Genomic DNA, 18,626 nt, shown 5'->3' on the forward strand with positions numbered 1-18,626 from the left:
GACGGGACGACAACACGAGCACCTGTAACCCAGCCAAGGGAAGTTTAATTTTTAATTTCTGTTTCAAACAAACAGGACTAAACCCCAGGAGACCGGGAGTCATGTCCCATTAGAAAAGGGACCCCATATTTCAATATTAAGGAACAAAGTAACGTCTGATTGGAACCCAAACCTCCATCTTTATATCAACTTAAAGAAGCACGCCAACTTATTGGGACTTTGTCTTCTTCCCCGTATCCCCCAGAGTTAGAGGAGTCCATACCCTTCTCATCTCACAGCGTGTCCTAACTCTGTTTGACGCACCCACCGATAGCCTAGCTTAGCACGGATCTATATTCTCAGAAGGCGAAGCACTGCTACTTCTGCTACTTGGGCGGAGTGATATGCTCGCAGCGCCTGAGAAGCCCCGAGCAGAGAGTAGCAGTGCTTCACCTTCTGAGAATATAGTTCCCAGTTTATATACGGTTAGAAGATGGCTGTGTGTCATGTGACCTTGTTATTTGTACACGCTGTGACTCTACAAATCACAACATGTAAACAGGAACATGTTGGTGTTATTTTGTCACTTATTGGGAGCAGTAGGCTAGATGGAGCCGGTTACCTCCAGGATCTGTGCTAAGCTAGGCTAGATGGAGCTGGTTACCTCCAGGATCTGTGCTAAGCTAGGCTAGATGGAGCCGGTTACCTCCAGGATCTGTGCTAAGCTAGGCTAGATGGAGCCGGTTACCTCCAGAATCTGTGCTAAGCTAGGCTAGATGGAGCCAGTTACCTCCAGAATCTGTGCTAAGCTAGGCTAGATGGAGCCGGTTACCTCCAGGATCTGTGCTAAGCTAGGCTAGATGGAGCCAGTTACCTCCAGGATCTGTGCTAAGCTAGGCTAGCGGTGGGGTCAGACAGAGTTAGGACACGCTGTGAGATGAGAAGGGTATGTATAGACTTATCCAACTCTGGGGGATACGGGGAAGAAGACAAAGTCCCAATACGTCGGCGTGTTCCTTTAACTCAGTAGTTTTGGTGTCTAAACCTAACCAAACTGGGACCGTTTCACAACATTGACGACATGTTACGACCGTTATCTTCTCTGGTTTAGATATGAGGACATAGTCGGATTAGAGGGGGGAAACCAAGCCCCCATACCCTCGGAGGATTTTATATAACCGTCTCTGCTCAGATCCTCCTTTCCAGTCCGAACCCTAACCCTGAACCATTACACCCCACCAGTCCTCAGTACCGTCCATCAGAAGTGGACGTGTCCAGAGTGGGGATTGGGCGGCAGGTTCCTGTCCAGCTGCCTGCTGACTGAGTAGTGTTGGGCCAAAGACTCGTCAGTCCACTCTGTTCTGGACAGAAGCTGGTCCATGTGAGGCCCCAGAGTCCTGTGTGGGAGTTGGTATGGACTGAGACCGGGCTCCCGCTCCAGTAGGGACTGTCCAGGGGCTCGATGTGGCCCCTCAGAACCATAATGTGGACCTGTCAGTACAGAAGTGTCCCGATGCTCGCCCATTGGATACAGCTGCTTTTTATGGTTCTGAATTTGGTCCTGGTGAGCTATTCTCGCATGGCACAGCTGCTTTTTGTGAATATCAAGATCCATCTGGGTATGGTACTGCTGTTTCTTCTGATTCTGAATGTTGTCCTGGTCCTGGAGGTCCATCTGGGTATGGTACTGCTGTTTCTTCTGATTCTGAATGTTGTCCTGCTCCTGGAGGTCCATCTGGGTATGGTACTGCTGTTTCTTCTGATTCTGAATGTTGTCCTGGAGGTCCATCTGAGTATGGTACTGCTGTTTCTTCTGATTCTGAATGTTGTCAAGGTCCTGGAGGTCCATCTGGGTATGGTACTGCTGTTTCTTCTGATTCTGAATGTTGTCAAGGTGCTGGAGGTCCATCTGGGTATGGTACTGCTGTTTCTTCTGATTCCGAATGTTGTCCTGGTCCTGGATGTCCATCTGGGTATTCTTCTGGTTGTGGTCCGTGCCGTGTTTGTCTACCTGAGCCTGGTACTGCTTCTTCTGATTTTGGATTGGCTCTTCTTGTTCCTGGTTGTCCTGAAGGTCCATCTGGGCGTGGAACTGCTGCTTCTTTTGGCTCTGGATCTGGTTGTGGACCTGGTTCTTGATGTCCTTCCAGTGTCGCCCTCTGAGGACGGGTTCCAGGTCCAGACAGCGCTGACAGATCTCCTTTCCTGGCACCGACTGGACCAGAACGTGGACTCCCAACTGTCTCCAGACTGCCTCCTTCTCTGCAGATGACCAGGGCCGACGTTGGACCTTCCTCGGAGCAACAGGGACTGAAAGACAGATGGAAAAGTTGATCAATGCAGATAGACTTCCCGAACACGTCCACACTTCCCGAACACGTACACACTGCCTGCACATATATGGTGTCATTTGTTTATCAGAAATTGAACAAATGAGCTTTGAATTTCTACTATTGAAATCAGAAGCAGGATCGGCGATTCCCTCAGTGTTATTTCTCTCTCCAACCCCGCCTGCTTGTGCACGTCCAAAACAGCAACAGACACAGCGTAACTTACCGGCTGGTAGCATGCAGCCAAAGACACAGGGTAATGTTAGCTTAGCTGTAGCCTGGAGCTACACCTTTCCAGACACCATGACCATTGCCGGAGATAACGCAGAAACAAAAGAAAATTCTACTTTCTAAAGTCACCGTGTGGCAACATTTTGTCTTCCCGTGCCAAGCGTGAGTGAGTTATGAAAACAAACAACGAAGGTAAAGCATGTGTGTTACACCTTGTTAAACTAATAGTGCATTCATGTGCACCCTGTAAACTCAGAGAACTCAAATTGTTGTTGTAAATATACAACGTCTGCCATCTCGTGGCTCTTACTGTGGCATTGTCGTCACTGCTGAAAAGTTTGAATCAAAAGTCAAATTGAATTGTGACTCCCCTATTACCCACCTGTGATCGGAGTCTGCAGTCTGGACTCTATTTGAATCATGGAGGTCAGCGATCGGTTACTGCTCTGTGCTGGAACTACACACAGGTAGAGAGACAAAACAACGTCAAACAGTACTCAGTCATTTCATACTCCAATCCAAGTACTGACCCAGCCTGACACTGCTTCACTTCCGAGATCAGACGAGATTGGGAGTGTTCAGGGTGGTATGGCTGTAAGCCTCTGTGCATACTGTGCATGGACAGGGGTAAAGATCAACGGTTAGAAGTCAGTGGTCAGGACCAGGACTCACCCTTTGGTCTTGGGTCAGACGGATCTTTACACTTCTCACTTATTGATTGGACCGATCGTTTCTTCAGCTTAGCTTCTTCTACTGAAGTGGCTAGAAAGAAATACAAAGCAGTGGGGGGATTGATCATACAACCGTGTAGATCAGCGAAAGTAAGTTTATGTACATAACATTTAACCAGACATCCCACATGGTTGACTCAGGTGTTACCTGTGTGGCGGTCGGGGTCCAGCAGCCCCAGTTTGTCCCAATCCCTCCCCAGCAGGTGGTAGAAGTCGGTGGTCTTGGCTGCAGCCTCCCAGTCTCCGTCCTGCAGGCGCTCTCCGATGGCTATCTCACAAACCGTCTTCAGCGTGGTCTTCACGGCCAGCGGAGGGCGACTCCAGCGGTATCCAGAAGCTTTTCTGGCAGCGGCCAGCACCAGGCTGAGGCGCCCCGGAGCCAGAAGGTCCTGAAGGGTCCGAATGCCAGAGTCCAGAGATTTAGCAGCAAGGACGAACCGGCCGAGCTCTCGCAGCTTCTGACTGACGTAGTCGTACCTCCTCTGGCTGCCATCTTGGTTCCCCATCAACTTGTTTCCGTATTTACAGATCAGCCAATCAGATTTGACCTAGACAGAGCGGGGGTGAGTCAGCACAGAGACGGGTAGAGAGACAGACAGGTAGAGAGTGTACAGACCTGGTGTGAGACGTGGTCCTGGTTCATGCGATGCAGGACTTCGCTGCAGCTCTCAGACGCGCCGCTGGAAATGGGAAGGAGGCGGGACGCTGCAGCCTGGACCCTGCTGCGCTTCCTGGGCAGCTCTGCCCTGCCAGGGTCACAGGTCACATCCTGATCCACCCTGGGGTCAGAGGTCACGGGCCGTTTGGTCCCGGTCTGGTGTGCTGTGGTCGTATCTCCCAAGGGGTCAGAAGGTGCATCCTCTGTGGCCCCGTTGTCTGCTGGATCACAGACCGACTTACCTGTGGGGTCAGACATTGTGTCTGCTGTGGAGGTGGGGTCTCTTGAGGGGGCAGTGGTTGTGTCTGTTGTGGAGATGGGGTCTTTGCAGGAGTCATTGGCTGTGTCTGCTGTGGAGGTGGGGTCCTTTGAGGGGGCAGTGGTTGTGTCTGCTGTGGAGGTGGGGTCTCTTGAGGGGGCAGTGGTTGTGTCTGCTGTGGAGGTGGGGTCTCTTGAGGGGGCAGGGGTCAGCTTCTTGCGGCAGGAAGCCTGATGTTTCCAGAGATCAGCGCGGAGGAAGAAACCGAGGCAGAGCGGGCAGGGAAGGTAGTTCCTCGCATCCATTTCCTCTGAGGGTTGACGCCATGGGACAATCTCTCCACTGCCTTGTCTGATCACCTGGGAGACAGACAGGTGGACAGACAGAGAAGCAGAGAGACAGGTGGACAGACAGAGAAGCAGAGAACAGACTTGAATGTTGTGCAGATAGTTTCCTCTGCAGGTAAACAGACTGGGGCTCCGTTCTGACCTGGTATTAAAATCTGATCTGAGTGATCGAAACACAAGTCGACAGCTGTACGTACGGGTTAAGGCGCTGACACACCGACCTGATATATATCAGTCCCTCCAGAAAAACGTTTCGATTATATGATCTCATAATTCAATGCATAACAGCCAAAAGGGAGCGGGATGAGTGACTAACGCTTCTCAAAATCTGACGAAAATCTTTTAAACTGACCTTTGTTGATCTGAAATGAAGACAGATTCAGCAGCTGCACGGCCTGTTGCTCTCTTCAGATGTTTTCAGAAAGACGTTTCAGTGAACTATTTTAGTGCAATATGAGATCATATTCTGAACGAGACGCCATTACTATCGGCTGGAGAAGCCAGACCCACGTGACACGTTGTCATTTCCGGTTTTCATTTTTTTGTATTACGTCTTGCGCACGTGCAGAACGTATGCTCAAGTTGGCGTCTCTTTGGTGTGTTCTGAGGAACGTTTTGGACCCCGGGGAGACTGATCAGTCCAACGGCCGACGGTCGGCCGTCGGGTTGGTGTGTCAGGGGCTTTAAACCCTCTCAGTGAGAACCGGTATGTGTCCTGGGTCACATTCAGGACCGCCTACTCAACTATTGTGAGCGAACTATTGCTGTGTTCATCTGGTGTTGGACACATGGGAAAAAGCTCCTGATGTTGGAACAAGAACTCTGAAACTGGAAAAATTTTGGTGTCCGACTTGAAATGACGTCATGTGTGTCATCACCATGGTGGAAAAAACAGAGTGGCCCTCATTTATGAAAAGTACGTACAACCTAAAACAGGTGTAGCACGGGCGTACGCCGATTCCTACGCAAAGCTCGGCTTTTATCAATTTGAACGTGAGCGTAGGCTGCGATAAAGTAGAGATGGAGCCAGATGACCTGATGCCCAGAGAGCAGTGTCCAGCACAGACCCAACGGGGCTATATGAAGGAGACAGGATATTATTCCTCACTATTAATTAGGTATAGTATTATGTTTGGCAATGATACTCAATACAGGAAACATGATGATGCACAACATTATTTATTCTTCAGGTTTTCGTTTCTCTTTTAAAGTGTCGTTAATGGCCACAAGTGAACGATGAAAAAAAACACGAGTAAAATAAAAGACACTGCATAAACTCAGCTACTGTGTGTTAATTTAAATATAAGTACACCATGTAGGCCTAATGGCTCTTATATACTGGACGCAGCCCAGCTGGCGCGTGCAAATGTGCAACATGGGAGCGCCGTAACTGTTTCTACCCGCGCTGGTGGTCGTGACACTAGCTGCAGTCTTCTCCTGAACAGAGGGGGCGCTAATGAGGAAAGGCTACCGACTTTACTCTTTCTACGGACTAGAAGAAGAAGAAAAAAGTAAACAACGGCAGAACTGGCAGCAGCATTAACCTCAATGTTTGGATCTGATTGGATGAGCTACTTGGTGGGATCAGGCCTTTCATTCACCATAAAGAGCTCATCTTAACCCAGTGAGTTTACCAGAGAGACCTGCAGTCACTCTGACAGTCCTGGCATCAGGTTACCCTCCAGCCCGTCCACGCTTCCCGTTTCCCCTCGAGCTCGTCTACCCTTCCGGTTTCCTCTTTGTCGCGCGCCGCTGGAAAACAAAGAGCCGTGCGCGACCTCTGCTCGCCACCTTGGCTGCAGCTAGTATAATTCACGTTTAAGGGATGCAATATGAGCCCGTATATTACTATTAGGACTATAGCATACATATGTCAAGGATGTATACATTAAATAAACTTCAGCTGGAGTCTGATTAACCACGGCAACACTGTTGACAGCACCAGTGACCTCTTCCCATTCAGCCTTCTTTCTCCAGCCTTTAACACCAGTTCTCAGGCTGCCAGATAGTGAACCTGAGATATCAGGGTTTCAGTCTCCACCTCTGAGAAGTGACGCTTCTCAGCCGGATTACGTCTCGCCATGTCCTAAATTGTAGGGGCGAGGCCTCAAAACCCAGAATATATTGGGGCGTGATATTTAAATAACGATCGTTTCCAGCCGCTGCATTTATCAATGTACGACCATCCTTACGCTCTGATTGGTGTGATACCAACGCTTCATGAATCACACGTGAAGCCTGTCGTCAGATGATTTCTACGCTCATATCTGCTCTGGTTTCTACGTTAGGTTGATCAATGAGGGCCAGTGTTTTAATGCTAGGGCTGCACAATGAGGAAAATGTCAAATTGTGATTATTTTGACTGATATTGCGATATGATTCATGATATTGGAGGGAATGATTATTATTGGATCATTATTCTCATTGAAAAAAAATAAAAATAATAATACATATATATATATATATATATAGAGAGAGGAGAGGATGTGTAGTCTGTAGTAGTCTGTAGGAGAGGATGTGTAGTCTGTAGGAGAGGATGTGTAGTCTGTAGGAGAGGAAGTGTAGTCTGTAGGATGGGATGTGTAGTCTGTAGGAGAGGATGTGTAGTCTGGAGGAGAGGATGTGTAGTCTGTAGGAGAGGATGTAGGAGAGGATGTGTAGTCTGGAGGAGAGGATGTGTAGTCTGTAGGAGAGGATGTGTAGTCTGTAGGAGAGGATGTGTAGTCTGGAGGAGAGGACGTGTAGTCTGTAGGAGAGGATGTGTAGTCTGTAGGATGGGATGTGTAGTCTGTAGGAGAGGATGTGTAGTCTGTAGGATGGGATGTGTAGTCTGTAGGAGAGGATGTGTAGTCTGTAGGATGGGATGTGTAGTCTGTAGGAGAGGATGTGTAGTCTGTAGGAGAGGATGTGTAGTCTGTAGGAGAGGATGTGTAGTCTGGAAGATGTGTAGTCTGTAGGAGGGATGTGTAGTCTGTAGGAGAGGATGTGTAGTCTGTAGGATAAGATGTGTAGTCTGTAGGAGAGGATGTGTAGTCTGTAGGAGAGGATGTGTAGTCTGTAGGAGAGGATGTGTAGTCTGTAGGAGAGGTTTTGTAGGCCTGGACGTCTCCACAGCACCATACTACTTCATCCAGAATGGTTAGACCCATATCTCAGAAACGTTCCCGGTACCTCGATGTTGTGCATGTAGTTTCCCCGGCAGCGGAGATGTTCCAGCAGCAGGTGGCGCTGTTTGGAGCCTGTGGGCAGCGCGCTGGCAGCCGCCACTTCCTGTTGGTCGGCGTGTTTCCTCAGCAGGTGTCGAGCGATCTTCACCTGCGGCCGCCGGCAGAAGACACAGTAATGCTTCTTATCCCATCGCCTCTTCTCGCCGCTGCACGTCCGCTTGACCGTCACACCTTCCTGCTTCTCCTCCTGACCCCGTCCCTTCTCCACCTGACCCCGCCCCTTCTCCACATGGCCCCGCCCCTGCACCTTCTGGTCCCGCCCCTTCTTCTTCTGACCCCGTCTCTTGCCTCTCTGGCCCCGCCCACTTGTCACGGCAGTGACGCCAACAGCGCGGCGGGAGGCGCGGCGGGGACGGGGCTTTGTCGGATCTTCCTCGGTTTGGTCCGAGGCTTTTGGCTCGGTCTTGTTCGCCATGGCAACCCTCAGTGTGGTGCCAGCGGTCTCCACGGTAACAAGAGGATCCTGATCAGATACACAGGTATCAACAAGCTGCACCAGATCACAATTAACAGTGAATAGATCGACAAAATATCAGTAGTGCCACGCCAGACTCCATATGAGCACATCATCTAACATTGTAGAAACACAACCAAAACGTTTCCTAAATACTTAGTTAGGACTCTTCAATTCGGCATTAACTACAGCCGTCTCCATGGTAACAGAGGCCCCTGAGCAGGTACACACAGGTACACATTTCCGGAGATTAGTGTACATGTCAGTTCATTTACACAGCTCAAAAGCAGATTATTTAGAGTGTAAACACGTCATGAAATAAGTGTTGAACAGCATTACAGTGTCTTCCTTTAGTAGTATTAATCACTTATTCAATCACACTGGACCAGATCACAATAGATCCACTCCAGACTTCATGCAAATACATGCCAATTTAAAGTTTCTCTACTTTTCAGCACGTAAACTAACGTCGTAAAAAGACAACCACAATGCCTTCAATTCGGCATTAAGAAAATTCCCAATTATTATTATTATTAAGACTTCTAAGTTGAAGTGCTGAATCTCAAGTCCTCCTCGCACCAAACACACCGCCCGTGGATTACTGCGATCAGTCAACCTGTGTAATAAGTCCACGTTTTACTGTCATAGTGTCCGGTTCGTAGTTGAACTCAATGCCGAATTAATTACAATAGAAATTATATTACAACGAAGGCTTCAGTTATGTCGTATGGTGTAACAGTAAGCAAGGAACACTAAATAGGCTGTTTTTAGAACGGAGTCTGGCGCAGCGTCCTCTCCGCCCCGCTCGGCTTTTTCCGTGTTTTAGTGTTTATCTGTGTGATCTGACCGACTGACACTAACCGATCAAACACGAACCGATCAACCATGAGCTAATGAAAGACATTAATAACTGCACCGACGGGTTATGGAGGTGTGACGGCCGCCAGCAGGCCGTCAGAGGAGGCGTGTCCGATAATGGACGCGTGTTTACCTTCACTGTAAATGCTAACAGCTAGCGGGAGAGATGCTAACTACATACAGAGGAGCTTTGAAACTACTGTTAGCATCTGAGGAGCTAACGTGTGTCTATCTTACATCCGGGTCTGTTAAACACCTGCTAACAATCACCCAGAGACAGAAAGATGGAGATCAGACTCCTCACCTGCTAACGGCTAGCTCCACTAGCTGCTGCTGCTGCTGCTGCTTCTTCTTCTTCTTCTTCTTCTTCTTCTTCTTCTTCTTCTTCTTCTTCTTCTTCTTCTTCTTGTGTTTTTGAATGGCGGTTGTCAACCATCTTTTTGGAGCATTACCGCCACCATGTGGACAGGAGTGTGGCTCAAGAGGTCAACCTACACTTTCTTAAATCCTTTTTAATAACCCAGTTATCGTCACAAACACATTGACTCTTTGCAGTATATCTATATGGATATCATATATATTATAATAATTTAAATGTAACGTCATCTGGTTCTCACCAAGTTGTGAAATCAATCTTTGTCTGGCTTGATGGTATTTAGGACAATACATAAGTACATGCTCTATGGTCTCTTGACTGTAATATATTATAAATAATATAAATAATGTTCCCTTTAATCCTGTATGTCCTCACCTCATTCTGGACACCACGTCTTCTTCCTGTTTACTTCTGTATGTATTCCTGCTCTTCCTGTTTACTTCTGTGTGTATTCCTGCTCTTCCTGTTTACTTCTGTGTGTATTCCTGCTCTTCCTGTTTACTTCTGTGTGTATTCCTGCTCTTCCTGTTTACTTCTGTGTGTATTCCTGCTCTTCCTGTTTACTTCTGTATGTATTCCTGCTCTTCCTGTTTACTTCTGTGTGTATTCCTGCTCTTCCTGTTTACTTCTGTATGTATTCCTGCTCTTCCTGTTTACTTCTGTGTGTATTCCTGCTCTTCCTGTTTACTTCTGTGTGTATTCCTGCTCTTCCTGTTTACTTCTGTGTGTATTCCTGCTCTTCCTGTTTACTTCTGTGTGTATTCCTGCTCTTCCCCTTGAATTCCATACAGGTGTCTCCCAGACTGTTCATTATCCCACATTCATTTGTTTTAGCTTTAATTATACTTTTGACTTCAGCGTTACTGTATTTAATATCCATCTCTATATCAGGCAGCTCTGCTGCTTTCTTCGCACACTGATCTGCCAATTCATTACCTCCTACACCTATATGAGCTGGTACCCATATACATGTAGTACTAATACCTGACTTAATCAGACTGTTAGCTAGCTGCAGTATGTCATACACTATGTAAGTGTATGACTAAATCCCCATTGAACATTGAACGGCCCATTCTTGGACTTTGTTTACTGCCTGCTGCATCTTATCCACTACAAAATCTATATTTCTTCCCTTTTTCCACAAGTCTGCCTGCCTCTATGGGAATCTAACATGGGGGTGTAGTGACTTTAGTTGCCAGCGGTTTAGACATTAATGGCTGTGTGTTGAGTTATTTTGAGGGGACAGTACATTTACTCTGTTATACAAGCTGTAACCTTCATACTTTACTCTGTTATACAAGCTGTAACCTTCATACTTTACATTGGAGCAAAGACTCATTTCTTAAGTGTTGTCCCATTAAAAGATATAATGAAATATTTATTAAAATGTGAGGGGGGTACTCACTTTTGTGAGCTACTGTATGTATGTATATATATATATATATATATATATATATATATATATATATATATATATATATATATATATATCCCAACTGAATTGTGTATATCCTTACAAATATCATCAATCATTATTGAAAATAACAGTGGACTGATAATGCTCCCTTGTGGGACACCATTTTCCACACTATAGCTCTTACTTAGTTCCCCATTCATTTTCACTTGAATAGTTGTGTCAGATGAAAACCTTTTTATCCACTGGAACATCCTTCCCTTTATTCCCAATATTCTTAACTTAATCAGTATCTTTCCACAACATATCATATGTCTTTTCAATATCAAAAAATCCTGCCACTACAGATTCTTTATTCACCTGAGCCTTCCTTATTGTATCTTCTAGGTCTTCAATGGGATCCATGGTACCTCTGCCTTTCCTGAAACCACTTTGATAATTTTGCATTAAGCCTTTATGTTCCATCCAATATGTAAGCCTGTCATTTATCATCCTCTCCATAGTTTTCCCCATCTGAGACGTTAAAGCAATCGGCCTATAGTTATTTGCTATTTGAGGATCTTTCCCAGGTTCTAGGAATGCAACTATTTATCCATACTTTATAATACATACTCAACAACACATCCTTCCCCTTATCACTTAAGTTCTCCAACATGGAATAACAGATGTTATCTTTCCCTGGAGATGACTTACCTAATTTCCTCAATGCCTCATTAAGTTCAGACTTTGTAAATAATACATCCAACACACCTCCTCCACTATCCTCATTGTCAAACACATACTGATATTTTTTCTTTATGTAAATTTCCTGTGCTGTGCACGTTGGCTAATGTTTTTGCCATAACCTCTGCTTTTTCCTTACTACTAGTGATGGTTCGTTGCCCCTCAATCAACATTGGATATCCATATTCCCTTCCATTCCCGTTCATTTTTCTAATCATGTTTCTCTTTAACTCTTTAAATGCTCTATTTCTATCTTTTATTACTTCCTTACAGTCCTTCGACCACCATGGTACTATTTTATTTAATGTCTTAGGCTTAGTTTTAGGAATAGAAACTCCTGCTGCAACAATTATACCACTGCTGATTTCACAACATCATTTCTCGATATCATGATTATTATCAATAGATATCAATAATTCATCACCAGTCTGCTTTATCTAATATCCATCTCTCTTCTCTTACATTATGTTCCTTTCTTAATTCCACTCCTATCTGAATTCTAATAGGATAGTGATCACTTCCTACTGTATTTTCCCTCAATACCTGCCAAGTACATGTAACTGCAACTGTTTTCGTGACAAATGTAAGATGTATTGCTGTCTCTGTACCCCTGGCCACGTCTATTCTGGTACCAGAACCATCATTCAGACATACCAACTCTTTCTCTTCCATACATTCTTCAATTACATTTCCATTAACATCATCCCTCTCTCCCCATAATGTACTATGAGCATTAAAATCCCCACCCCAAACAATTCTCCCTGTCAAATCCTTCCAAATGTCCTCCAGATGTCTCATCTCCATTTTCCTGCATGGATTATAAAAGTTTATAATTGTCACCTTCTCCTCACTTGACCTTACTTCTGTAACGATGTACTCCAAGTCATTCCCTTATAACCTAACCCAACCCTTATCTCCCTATACTGAAGTCCCCTTTGTACAACACTTACAACTCCTCCTCCTTTACCTATTTCCCTATCCCTTCTTATAGAATTACACCCCTTTATTACAAAATCCAACCTAGGCACTAGCCATGTTTCCTGTACACAAATTATATTAGGTTTTTCTTTGAAACTGTCAACATATTTCTTGAATTCTTGACCGTTTGCAATTGCACTCTGGTGGTCACGTTGATTTTAATGAACGCTGAACTCAAGATGAAAATGTTCCTTTTGAGTTTTGTGATGACTTCACAGCGAGTGTGACAGGCATGTTCCCTTATATTAATAAATTATAAATAATACACCCCACAGTACCCCCCCCATATGCAATATGTGTGTTATTCCAATTGTTTAGACGTAACTATGAGAAATGTAGCAGTTAAAAAGCTTGGTAGAATAAGCAGTGCTTTGACTGTCTGTTGTGATGTGACCATGTTGTGCACGTTGAGCCTGTATTCTTCAACATGTACGGCTAAAAGCACAACTCTGCTGTGCCTTTGCATGTGAATATGGTAACGGAGATTATTACTGGCATAATAAACATGGACCAATTAAAATGTTTAATTACTGGACGTTTGCGCAGCTAAAGTCATTACACTGGCTAATCCCCCACGAAATTCAAAGTCCAAATGACAGCAGCAGTGTCCGCTGATATCACAGACCTGAGGAATCTCCCCAAGCTCGATTTTAATTATATATATATATATATAGTGGCTGTTCTAACAGTCAGCTGCTGCACTGCTATCCCTGAAGATATACACATTGTATATATATACATATATATATATATATATATATATATATATATATATATATATATATATATATATATATACACATACATATACACACACATACTGGTCATATAATTAGAATATCATGAAAAAGTTGATTTATTTCAGTCATTTTATATCAATTCTATCTAATATAATTATATATTATATTCATTCATTCCACACAGACTGATATATTTCAAGTGTTTATTTCTTTTACTTTTGATGATAACTGACAACTAATGAAAACCCCAAATTCAGTATCTCCGAAATATGAGAATATTACTTAAGACCAAAACAAAAAAGGATTTTTAGAAATGTTGGCCAACTGAAAAGTATGAACATGAAAAGTATGAGCATGTACAGCACTCAGTACTTAGTTGGGGCTCCTTTTGCCTGAATTACTGCAGCAATGCGGCGTGGCATGGAGTGGATCAGTCTGTGGCACTGCTCAGGTGATAGGAGAGCCCAGGTTGCTCTGATCGTGGCCTTCAGCTCTTCTGCATTGTTGGGTCTGGAGCATCGCATCTTCCTCTTCACAATACCCCATAGATTATCTATGGGGTTAAGGTCAGGCCAGTTTGCTGGCCAATTAAGAACAGGGATACCATGGTCCTTAAACCAGGTACTGGTAGCTTTGGCACTGTGTGCAGGTGCCAAGTCCTGTTGGAAAATGAAATCTGCATCTCCATAAAGTTGGTCAGCAGCAGGAAGCATGAAGTGCTCTAAAACTTCCTGGTAGACGGCTGCGTTGACCCTGGACCTCAGAAAACACAGTGGACCAACACCAGCACATGATGACATGGCACCCCAAACCATCACTGACTGTGGAAACTTTACACTGGACTTCAAGCAATGTGGATTCTGTGCCTCTCCTCTCTTCCTCCAGACTCTGGGACCTTGATTTCCAAAGGAAATGCAAAATGTACTTTCATCAGAGAACATAACTTTGGACCACTCGGCAGCAGTCCAGTCCTTTTTGTCTTTAGCCCAGGTGAGACGCTTCTGACGCTGTGTCTTGTTCAGGAGTGGCTTGACACAAGGAATGCGACAGCTGAAACCCATGTCTTGCATACGTCTGTGTGTGGTGGTTCTTGAAGCTGTGACTCCAGCTGCAGTCCACTCTTTGTGAATCCCCCCCACATTTTTGAATGGGTTTTGTTTCACAATCCTCTCCAGGGTGCGGTTATCCCTATTGCTTGTACACTTTTTTCTACCACATCTTTTCCTTCCCTTCGCCTCTCTATTAATGTGCTTGGACACAGAGCTCTGTGAACAGCCAGCCTCTTTAGCAATGACCTTTTGTGTCTTGCCCTCCTTGTCCAAGGTGTCAATGGTTGTCTTTTGGACAGCTGTCCAGTCAGCAGTCTTCCCCATGACTGTGTAGCCTACAGAACTAGACTGAGAGACCATTTAAAGGCCTTTGCAGGTGTTTTGAGTTAATCAGCTGATTAGAGTGGCACCAGGTGTCTTCAATATTGAACCTTATCACAATATTCTAATTTTCTGAGATAGTGAATTTGGGGGTTTTCATTAGTTGTCAGTTCTAATCATCAAAAGTAAAAAGAAATAAACACTAGAAATATATCAGTCTGTGTGGAATGAATGTATACATTATACAAGTTTCACTTTTTGAATGGAATTACTGAAATAAATCAACTTTTTCATGATATTCTAATTATATGACCAGCACCTGTATGTGTGTGTGTGTGTGTGTGTGTGTGTGTATATATATATATATATATATAAACAGTATCTCTCAAAAGTGAGTACACCCCTCACATTTTAATAAATATTTCATTATATCTTTTAATGGGACAACACTTAAGAAATGAGTCTTTGCTCCAATGTAAAGTATGAAGGTTACAGCTTGTATAACAGAGTAAAGTATGAAGGTTACAGCTTGTATAACAGAGTAAAGTATGAAGGTTACAGCTTGTATAACAGAGTAAAGTATGAAGGTTACAGCTTGTATAACAGAGTAAATGTGCTGTCCCCTCAAAATAACTCAACACACAGCCATTAATGTCTAAACGCCCACATACGATGTGATGATGTGGGGGTATGGTGAAGGGTATGTGATGATGTGGGGGTATGGTGAAGGGTATGTGATGATGGGGGGGTATGGTGAAGGGTATGTGATGATGGGGGGGTATGGTGAAGGGTATGTGATGATGTGGGGGGTATGGTGAAGGGTATGTGATGATGGGGGGTATGGTGAATGGTATGTGATGATGTGGGGGTATGGTGAAGGGTATGTGATGATGGGGGGGTATGGTGAAGGGTATGTGATGATGTGGGGGGTATGGTGAAGGGTATGTGATGATGTGGGGGGTATGGTGAAGGGTATGTGATGATGGGGGTGTATGGTGAAGGGTATGGGATGATGGGGGATATGGTGTGTGATGATGGGGTGGTATGGTGAAGGGTATGTGATGATGGGGGGATATGGTGTGTGATGATGTGGGGGGTATGGTGAAGGGTATGTGATGATGGGGGGGTATGGTGAAGGGTATGTGATGATGTGGGGGTGTGGTGAAGGGTATGTGATGATGTGGGGGGTATGGTGAAGGGTATGTGATGATGGGGGGGGTATGGTGAAGGGTATGTGATGATGTGGGGGGTATGGTGAAGGGTATGTGATGATGGGGGGGTATGGTGAATGGTATGTGATGATGTGGGGGGTATGGTGAAGGGTATGTGATGATGGGGGGGTATGGTGAAGGGTATGTGATGATGTGGGGGGTATGGTGAAGGGTATGTGATGATGTGGGGGGTATGGTGAAGGGTATGTGATGATGGGGGGTGTATGGTGAAGGGTATGGGATGATGGGGGGATATGGTGTGTGATGATGGGGTGGTATGGTGAAGGGTATGTGATGATGGGGGGGGATATGGTGTGTGATGATGTGGGGGGTATGGTGAAGGGGATGTGATGATGGGGGGGTATGGTGAAGGGTATGTGATGATGTGGGGGTTAACCCTAACCCTAACCCTAACCCTAACCCATAAACATCCCGTGACATACTGAAAGAGTAACTAATAAGGAATGAGATACAAGTAAATATTCAAAATCTTTAATGCACTCAAAATAAACAATTTGAATTGTTCTTAAATATTAAACACAAACAGAAAAATATGAATTGCTGTCCTGTATTGCACACAAAACAAACAGAAATACACAAAATGCAAATGTCAAAGAAGTTTGTAAATGTTTGTGTCACTGCCCAAACTCTTCTTTCCATATCGACAGCTCAATGCGTAATGTGAGCGGCTGTCCCTTTGCAGACGAATGTCTTTGGAGCCTAGAAGCCAGATAAGATCCACTCCAGGTAGAGTTGCCACTCATTTGGGTTGCTTGACAGTCACCAATTACGTGGTTCTCAAACTCAGAGAACTCTTTGGATGCAGGGGCTCTGGTGTTGCAGGTTCCCCCACTGTTAAGGACCAGGTGTGTCAGGGTAAGGGCTCTAGTGTTCCAGGTTCCCCCACCGTAAAGGACCAGGTGTGTCAGGGTAGGGGGTTCTGCAGGGCCAGGTGTATCAGGGTAGGGGTTCTGCAGGGCCAGGTGTATCAGGGTAGGGGTTCTGCAGGGCCAGGTGTATCAGGGTAGGGGCTCTGCAGGGCCAGGTGTATCAGGGTAGGGGTTCTGCAGGGCCAGGTGTATCAGGGTAGGGGTTCTGCAGGGACTGTAAAGGACCTGGGGTCTCATTTATAAACGTAGGGTTTTGATTTATAAAAAAACAAACTTGACGGGAGAATGTGCGGTCCTCCACGCAAACTCTGACCCATGCACACACACATTTTGGAGCCAATAGGAACTGGCGACGCAGATGGTGAGGTGGTGAACTGAAGTCAGACTGCAGAAAGTAAATGTGGGAATAACGATTACTTGTAATTAGGACTGTCAGCATTAACATGTTTAAGGGCCGAGCATAACACGTTCATTTTTTTTAAATCCCATTAATCTCATGCCACCATTTATGTATTAATGTATTTTCACCTCACTGGGCTTGGCGTGGGGGCCTAACAGCTACTATTTTGACCCTCTGCAGCACCGTTACTTCTCATCAAGCTGCCACTTCCTCCTAACACATCCTGCTGCTGCAGGCTGCATGCAATTAACGTCACTCAGGTTGATGCTAGCGGGCTCAGGCTAAGCAGTATTTTGGAGAGTACTACTAGCCGACCTGTTGATGAAACCAAATCCCAAAAAAATTACTACAGCTCTTGCTAAACGGGTGGCAGCTAACGGCAGACCTGTCAGCATCGTAGAGGGCTCGGGTCTTAAAGACCCCTCGAGGGGGATAGTAGTTTCAAGTGTTTCAAATGTGTGACTAGATTCACACATTTTCTTTTTATAGTAAATAAATAAATAATAAATAATTACAAATCTTAAAGTCAAGTTCATAAAGTCACTTTCTTTGCATTCATTTGATTCCCAGTTAAGATCCTCTGGTAAGAACGGCTTCCATTGTTAATATGGACTTAATAACTGTTCTGAAATGCTAAATAATAGTTTAATCATGTGATAAAACATGTGATTAATCGCGATTAAGAAAAAAATTAATCGTTTGACAGCCCTACTCGTAATATTTTCAAGTATTGATGCCTCACGCATATTTTTCCACTCCATATCATCCACGTTACCATGAAGATTAAATCCAGCAGGGTTATTTGCGATTACATGGAGTGATAATTGTTCCATAAACACCTCCAACTGAAATCTTAAATAAAAATTAGTTCTTAATGTTTAATCGGCGCTGTCTCATCGTCACATTGTCCAATACGGAGAAGACGGCCCGACTGGAATACAGGATAGCATCAAATACCCTAGCATTAGATAACGGCAGAACACAGTGTAAATAACTAAATATATTGTGCATATATCATCAAATGTCAAAGTCTGGAAATACAGCTGTTAAGCTCTCGCGCAATATGTGATGATGTGGGGGGTATGGTGAAGGGTATGTGATGATGGGGGGGTATGGTGAAGGGTATGTGATGATGGGGGGGTATGGTGAAGGGTATGGGATGATGGGGGGGTATGGTGAAGGGTATGTGATGATGGGGGTGTATGGTGAAGGGTATGGGATGATGGGGGATATGGTGTGTGATGATGGGGTGGTATGGTGAAGGGTATGTGATGATGGGGGGATATGGTGTGTGATGATGTGGGGGTATGGTGAAGGGGATGTGATGATGGGGGGGTATGGTGAAGGGTATGTGATGATGTGGGGGTTAACCCTAACCCTAACCCTAACCCTAACCCATAAACATCCCGTGACATACTGAAAGAGTAACTAATAAGGAATGAGATACAAG

The 18,626-nt window shown here is 44.9% G+C and overlaps 1 protein-coding gene across 1 annotated transcript; it reads right to left on the minus strand.

The window, feature by feature from the left end:
- Window positions 1–19: 19 nt before the first annotated feature.
- Window positions 20–9,463, minus strand: LOC144514058 (uncharacterized). The gene is made up of 7 exons (XM_078245252.1): window positions 9,379–9,463; window positions 7,707–8,225; window positions 3,888–4,547; window positions 3,420–3,819; window positions 3,213–3,302; window positions 2,923–2,997; window positions 20–2,289 (listed from the first exon to the last, which is right to left on the minus strand). The coding sequence occupies exons 2-7, from the start codon at window positions 8,175–8,177 to the stop codon at window positions 1,238–1,240; spliced, it is 2,748 nt and encodes a 915-aa protein (XP_078101378.1). The 5' UTR covers window positions 8,178–8,225; window positions 9,379–9,463; the 3' UTR covers window positions 20–1,237.
- Window positions 9,464–18,626: the final 9,163 nt, after the last annotated feature.

This window comes from Sander vitreus, unplaced genomic scaffold (genome assembly GCF_031162955.1).
Source record: "Sander vitreus isolate 19-12246 unplaced genomic scaffold, sanVit1 ctg427_0, whole genome shotgun sequence".
In the NCBI taxonomy this organism is placed as follows: Eukaryota; Metazoa; Chordata; class Actinopteri; order Perciformes; family Percidae; genus Sander; species Sander vitreus.